Source organism: Ursus americanus, chromosome 32 (genome assembly GCF_024610735.1).
Source record: "Ursus americanus isolate L20-20 chromosome 32, mUrsAme1.1.p, whole genome shotgun sequence".
Classification (NCBI taxonomy): Eukaryota; Metazoa; Chordata; class Mammalia; order Carnivora; family Ursidae; genus Ursus; species Ursus americanus.
This window is the reverse complement of record NC_142158.1, coordinates 4,199,464-4,207,145: the sequence shown is the minus strand read 5'-3', so window position 1 is coordinate 4,207,145 and position 7,682 is coordinate 4,199,464. Positions and strand designations below refer to the sequence as shown.

At 48.3% G+C, this 7,682-nt stretch overlaps 1 protein-coding gene across 1 annotated transcript in view; it reads right to left on the bottom strand.

Annotated features, from left to right (window-relative positions):
• Positions 1-2,628: 2,628 nt before the first annotated feature.
• KIAA0319 (KIAA0319 ortholog) overlaps positions 2,629-7,682 on the bottom strand; it is a 104,529-nt gene continuing 99,475 nt past the window's right edge. The window contains exons 20-21 of the mRNA XM_045800510.2: positions 7,210-7,301; positions 2,629-5,091 (exon numbers count right to left, since the gene is read on the bottom strand). Coding sequence (XP_045656466.2) covers positions 4,913-5,091; positions 7,210-7,301 — 271 coding nt within the window. The 3' untranslated portion in view covers positions 2,629-4,912. The remainder of the gene's footprint in view (positions 5,092-7,209; positions 7,302-7,682) is intronic.

The window sequence follows — 7,682 nt, the reverse complement described above, 5'->3', positions numbered from 1 at the left end:
AGAAAGAGTAGTGCCACTGGATATGTGTCTCCCTTTGTCATTCCACCGAGTTCATGCATTTCTTTTCATCTGCTTTGGTTTTTTTAAAAAATGAACATATGGTAAGTATTTTATGTAATTCATTAATGAGGAAGCTGGTAAGGGTATTATAACTAGTTGAAAGGAGAAGCCAAAAACTCCCACAAATTTTATATGGATGAGGAACCTTGAAACGGATGTGCAAATGGAAGTACACTAGCTTCTTCCACGTGTGGGAGGGAAGTTGGTCAGACTCCCAAGATGCCAGAATTTGCATTCTGCGCTGCTCTTCTCTACAATGGTACAGGGTCAGAAAATGCCTCAAGGGCACTGAATGCAGGAATCAGAGAACGCAGGAAGGCCTGCTATGTGTAGATGATGCCTACTGTTCTACTGAACCTGCTGTTGATTTTTAAAATTACTTTATTCCTGGGAGAAATTATCCACTTACCTCTCAATTCGGGGGTTCTTTACATGCTTGGCCTAGGCTTCTGCTTAAAAGCAAGTGTTACTTTCATCTTCCTATTTCTTCCATTCTCTATCAGTAAATGTAAATGCTACCGCTTCTTTCTTTCTAATTTAGCCTGCAACAAATTAAAAAGCAAGTTAGTACGGTTTTCATTGATGAAGTCTGGGAAACCTCTCTGGAAAAATAGTAGGTCCTGCTCCATCTAAGAGCGTTGAAAGGCTACCAGCATATTCTGTTTGCATGTGTTATTTATAAATGAATGGAAATGGGTTTGGAAATCGGCAGTCTGAAGATTTATTTATCATCCATCCATTCTATCAGCTAACTAGGCAGGACTCGCCACAGTGTGGGCCACAGACAAGCCTCTGTCCTGGTGATTCAGGGGACATGGATGTTTTTGCAGGTGTTGTGTCAGATTGGGTAAGACTGTGCTTTCTTCCTGTTGTGCTAAGACCGCAGGCCTGCAACTCTGGGCTCATCACCTTCAAGACTGAGGTGATAATACTAAGTAGGCTTCAAATACAGGAAATCTGGCCATTCCCTAAACTCATCTCAAAAAGGGAGACTGTTTAGTTGGAGAAATGCTGGTTGTGGTTGTTGTTGCTGACTTTAATGGAACAACGTTTAGTATTTGACTCTTAATCATGAATCTGGCTGCTTACCAACATCTTTCAACTTTTTATTTTGAAATAATTATAAACTCATGGGAGGTTGCAAAAGTAGTGGATTCCTCTCTACCTTCCACCCATTTTCCCCTAGTGGTTACCATCTTACATAACTAATACTGGGAAACTGACATTAGTTTCATACTGTTAATACAGGCTTTCTGCCAGTTTCCCTAGTTTCTTGTACACTCATTTATGTGAATGTGTGTGTTATCCAACTTAATCCCATCAGTAGGAAGGTTTGTATAATCACCACCACAATCAAGATACAGAACTGTTCCGCCGCCACCACCAAGGAAATCCCTCCTGCTATCCCTTTATACTTAGTTGGCTTTGGAAGTAAAATCACTTGGCAAGGTTTCTTATTATTGGGTGATGGATATTAAGGAGAACATGTGATTTATTGAGCACTGGGTGTTATATGCAATTGATGAATCACTAAATTCTACCCCTGAAACTAATAGTACAGTATACTTTAACTAAATTGAATTTAAATTAAAAATTTTAAAATTTCATTCAAGTGTAACATGCATGCCCAGAAGAGTACATAAGTGAATAAGTGAACAACTTGCTGAATCTTCATAAGCTGAGCACACCCTGTGACCAGCACCCAGAGCAAGAAACAGGACGTTGCCCGCCCCTGCCTGTGCCCGTTGGAATGACTGGTTCTGTTTTGTTTTTAAAGGCTTTTTCATTTATTTTGGAGAGAGAAAGAGCAGACATGCAAGGGGGAGGGGCAGAGAGAGAAACTCCAGCAGACTCCGTGCTGAGTGCATTGAAGAAGGTAGGAAGTGCCGGGACGTGGGCTTGGGCACATTGTTCTGTGAAGGGCCAGGCAGTGGATATTTGGGGCTGGGACAGGCTCTGGAGACTGCTCCACTGATGTCCGCAGAAGCAGGAGCGAGGGGTGGGTGTTCCATCACGGCTTTCTTTGTGCACACTGAAACCCAAACTCCACCGAAGTCTCAAGACAGCCTTACGATTTTTCCCCCAAACATTTGGAAACCGCTGTTAGCTCGAGGGCGGCACAAAACAGGTTGCAGGCCAGCTTGGCGACTCCCACCCAAGGGAAGCCCCTCACACGAAGCCCCCAGCTCTGACGAGGCATTGCGGAAATACAAACACCTTTACTTAGACTGGCCATGTCTCATACGTGCTGTCCTACAAGTAAGACCTGGTCAGACCCAGGAAATAACTTAGAGCGCAGGGTGACCCAGACCGTCCGGGACCCTCCACCCCCAGGCTGAGGAGCCTGACGCGCTACACGTCTTTGGGTGCATTCTTCAGTCACAAACACGTCTGGCCTCTTAGTACCCAGGTCACATCCTCTTGCACTGGCTGGAAGGGTCTCGTGGGCGGGCTTCTCCTAACACTTCTCTCCACTGGCCCTGGGGATGCACCATGGGAGGGCAGGCAGCAGGCGGCTCTTCTTCACCCCGAGCTCTGCCCGGCCCGTGGCCTGAGAGGTACCCACGGTGGACTGCCTCCTGGTGCACTAGAGGTCAAGGTGCACCTGTGGGGAAGAGAGGCCAGGGGAGGCGGAAGCGGCACTCTGAAACACAGAGCTGTGGCACAGGGTGTCATCCCGCAGGAGGGACGAGGGAAGCTTCTCTGTGTCTTGTGTTCTCTCCACCATCTGAAGGAAGTTCTCTGGGTCCCAGGAACAAATGATCCAAAAGGCCCGCCAGAATTTGCTGTCCAACAGCTGAAGGTGGGAGTTCTTCGTGTCGTCAGGGAAGAGGGTAAAAACATGGGCTTTACAGCTTGAAAAATTTGCATTCAGTTCCCAGATCTAGCACTCTGGCTGTGTGACCTTGCACAAATGGCTTAACCTCTCTGGGACTCCAGGTCGTTCTCTGCAACATGAGAATAATATTATCTACTTTTCAAGGTTGACTGTAAGGACCAGTTGGGTATATATAATACATGTATTATGCACGTTAAGCACTTAACAAACGTTCGCTCCGTTCGCTCCCTTCTTTATCGTTGCACTCTACCCACCTCCTATTCTGCATTCCTCGAAGCCAGAAATTTCTGGTTGTACACAAAACAACATAACTCTGTTCACTAGGTATGCCAGATATTAAGTTTGTGAAGATAAATATTGGTGTAAAAACCATCACATCTTCTTTCCAACATCACAGATAGTAGGTTGAACTGAATAGCAATACAAAAAGCTGAGGCATAAACCAAGAACTTATTTTTTTAAATAAAATTACAGTCTTACATACTCTTTAGTTCTGCCATCCCCCAGAAAGTACCAACATTAAAAACAAGATGATCCCATGAGGATAAATATGACCAGAGAGGACAAAAGCATCTGCAAGTTTCATTTTGTTCAGGGACCCCCAGTTTTCTCTCTTGGTCCCGGCCTGATGGTTTAAACCCGGTGGTTTAATCGTCTTGTTTTTCCACATAATCATGATAAAGCAATCCTAGTTTCACAGAAACTTGTGCACCAGGATACTATTTAGGTGTGTTCACGCCTGAGGCCACAACACTGCTTCTATCTGTGATGCGCCCCACCTCTATTCTAATCTTTCCGAAGAATGCCAAGGGCGCCTCCCAGGCCAACAGCCTCGGGACTGTGGATGGACAGAGAACCACCGTGAACCAGCCACCTCCTTAGGCTACAGTTCACTCCAGGTCACTGCTCTGGGGTGCTCTTTGGTTAGGGATGGTTTTGTGTTTTTTTCCCCATACATTTAAAATCAGATTTGGCCAAAAAAAAAAAAAAAGGGTTTAATACATTTTTTTAAGCATATGAAGTGAATGTGGCAATGTTACCATGGAAAGTGTCTGTAGGGGCCAATTACCATGAGCATACCACCCTGATTAGGAAGGACCATATTTCTGAGTTTGAGAATATGTACAAAGTTGCTGAGTCATTATCCCTATCTATGGCAATCCAAATGCATGGCCTATGGACATACTCAATAAATGTTCCACTGGTTAATAATCACTTTTATCGTGTTTAATGTACACTGGGGCTAGGAGAGGCTTCAGGGTAGTCTGTGTTTCTGGGAGAAAGAAAAGGCAAAGAATGTTACCGTGCGACCTTCAATTTCCACCTATCATTACACCCCCACCTCGCTTGCTATGCCTCTGGTCCTCATCACACGATTCTTACTCAGCTCTCAGATTCCCAGGAGCTGTGGCCTACAGAGCGCACAGAAACCATGGTTGGCCATAGCAAGGAGTAAACGTACTGGGGGGCTTTGCTGTGTATGGGTGTCTCGGTCAGCACAGAAAACTCGGTACACAGACCACAACCCACACCTCAAATAAGCTACTGTAATATATACAGCCATGTGACTGTGTGGGTCCTACCAGAGAAACCGCGTTCGGAACGTCGTCCTCAAAGGCCAACACGGCTTCGGAGAGCAATCAGCCCTCTTTAAGTGAGTGTTTAACTTACCTAAAGGTCTGCAGTGGACACAGGTGTTAGGTGTTATTTTCACACAGGTCATATAAATACGGTGCCAGCCACAAAACTCCTTTAAGGATATACCCAGCATCTTCCCCAACCTTTATCCCTATGAGCAAGCATCTCTGCTAAAAGAGCAACGTCTCTGCTTTGTTTCATGTCTCAAACACCCCAAGCAGAGATCTTTTAAATATAGGGACACACATCCAGCCCAGTGTGAAAGGACATCACCGCACGGTTCTAACATGAGTTAGTTCTGTGTTTTAACTTCCATTCACTGGTCCTGGATTCAGCGATTCCTGCGGGTGGCCCTCGAGCTTACAAACTGCTCCGTTATCTGTCCTTGGAGCAGGAGCTGAAGGGAGCTCCATTTCTGAGGGAACCGTTCAGAGAGACTTTCGGATTCCCTCTCTCCATCCTCTCTCGGCTGAAGATGGTGTCCTGATCACTGTCGAACTCAGACTCGGACACCATCAGGCTGGAGTTGTGCTCTGTGCTTCGGTGTTTAATGCCTACGGAGAAGCAGACAGAGGCATCTTGGGGGAAATGGCCTTTTCGCTCTCAGTTGTTGCTCTGGTTGTGGGTCCCATGCACCCAGTTGTGTTCTCTGCACCTGCAAAGCCTCACTCACAACACAGCAGGGTTGGGGGCCCGGTGAGCAGCAACAGGGGCTTTGGAGTCACCACTGAGCTTGAGCCCAAGCTTTGGCACTTACCAGCTAGCTGTGTGATGCTGGACAAGATGACTAACCTGAGTTCTCAGTCTCTGTAACCATTAACACCGGGAGACGACACAGCACGCACTGCGCAGGTTTACGGTGAGGACTCCATGCAACAGCACGGGGGAAGCAGCTGCCCAGCAGCTGGCGCTCACTAGACACTAAGTGAAAGCTGTTACGGTTTTACTGTTTGGTTCAATCAAAGTATTTTTGGTAGAATATGTGATTGCTGGTGGTCAAAATAAGAGACAGAAGAGGTATAAGATGTGACCCCTGCTCTCGGAGAATGGACAGTGTCTAGCTAAGGGCTTAAGACAAAGACTCATGAGAAGACGGTTCAAAACGGGCAAGAAGCGTTTAAAAGTCAATCTTACGGGAATCGAGAATGGGTAAGTACAGCCGGGTCGGCTGGCATGGCCTCAGCGGTATCTCACACAGGCCGGGATCTGGACAGGAAGACCGGGGAGGGCACGGAGTATGCAGACATGCACCACAAATACTGGGAGAAGCGGGTGGCCCGGCCTGACCCACCATGGGCCCTCGCCGGCTCTGTCACTAGGGCAAGTGGTTAAGCTTTCCCGTGTCTCAGTTTCCTCAGTCTGTGAAATGGGGATCATCACAGCACCTGTCTCACAGAGCTGGCAGTTGCCCTGGAATTAAACGGGTGACGTGCTTGGAGCGGGATGTTATTTATGTAGGAAACAGAGTTACTGTTCATGCTCGAGGTTATGAGACTCCGAAGGGGTCATGAGAATGTCGGGGGGAGGGGACGAGAGACTAGGCGAGAGGGTGGGTGCAGAGGGAGGTTGAGAGCCTGGCAGGAAGAAGAATGGGGGTTCTCTGAGTGGAGCAGGGACGGCGGAAGGACGAGGGTCCTTCAGGAGGAAGGCGGGTGACGTGAGGCAACCTGAAGGCACGTTACGCTCTTGGGCCTAAAGCCGCTTTACAGACCTCACATTACAGGACGCGTGAACGGCGAGCATGTGTGCATTGGCTACGTATGCTCTCAATTCCGCTTCCCGCAAAGCCTGCCCCGCCAGAGCCCCTAACTCCACTCCCCACAAGCCAGCCACGCGGCCTCCGAGCTCAGCCGGCTTCCGTGGGATCACCCTCTCCGGCCTGGCTCCTGCAGGGAGTGCCCACCTCCAGCGACCCATCAGCATCGGCTCGGACGGCAGGTGCTCAGCATTTACTATGGACAACGTTTTACATCTCACGGCTTTGAAAGTGATTATGTCCCTCTGTGAGAATTTAGTGACAAATTCAGAATTACGAAGAACCCGTACAAATGAGTGCTAGGCAGCCTCCGAGGGCCAGGGAAGGTTTAGAAAGTCTCTAAGGGTTGAGGAAGGAGGCTCAGACAGTTCACTGGGGTGGATGGGAGGCGGTTCACTTTATGAAGAAAGTCCCTGTTGTGTGAAAGCTTTGCGTTCACCTGCATATGGCTGGTCAGCTAAGGGAACGCTTGACGCCGAAGCCCACCTGTTACTGGCCATATTTCCCAGGGAGCAGACCTGCAGGGCACAGTGCTCGGAGGTGAGCTGGGGGGGAATGGTGCCGCACGTCCCACACCCCAACCATGACGAGAGGAAACCTGTTTGAAAAGCAGTCTTTGCCTGCAGTCATTCAGTGGGGGCTCAGCTGATAGGAGGCATTTTATATCCCTCACCCATTAAAACCTAAAGTGCGTCCCCAAAATTTCATGAAATTTAGAATACAACGATGCCTCCCTGTTGCGTATCCTTGGGATAGGTGCAGGTTTTTCTTCCCAGAAGCTCAGGCTCCCTCTTCCTTCCCAATTAAATTGCTGGCTCCAGCCTGCTGTTCCCCCTTCACCCAAGGTAACGCTCAGGCAAACACCCGGATCCAATCCTTTCACCGCACCAGGTAAGCATCTCGCAGACCACCTTACCATACTTGGGCCGCAGCTCCATTCTCTCCTGGTCATCCATGTTATCCAGGATGGTATACTTGGTTTTCTTTCTTATTTTAGTCCTTTTTCGTCTGAAAGGAACAACAAAAAGTTCGACTCAAATTCTTAGCAAGGGAACCGGGAGCCAGGAATTAAAACACTAAAGGAAGTGGTTTGCTTTTAGAATGCAAGGCTCGGCACTCGTATGAACAATGTGCGTACGTGGCCAGGTCTGGTTCGGTGGGACTAAGGCACAGCACGCATTCTGAGCAAATAGGAGCAGGACAGCCAGACCCCCAGTGCCCACCTAACTGCAGGCTCTCAGCTAAGCCCGGGCTGAGGGCCGGGGCCCTGGAGAGCCATCCTCTCAGAACCTGTGTGCGGGCACAGCGAGCTTTTCCCCGTAATTCTTTACTCGGAAAAACCCAGATGCACACATTTCCCCCTGAACCTATCCTGGCCTAGAAGGTCCA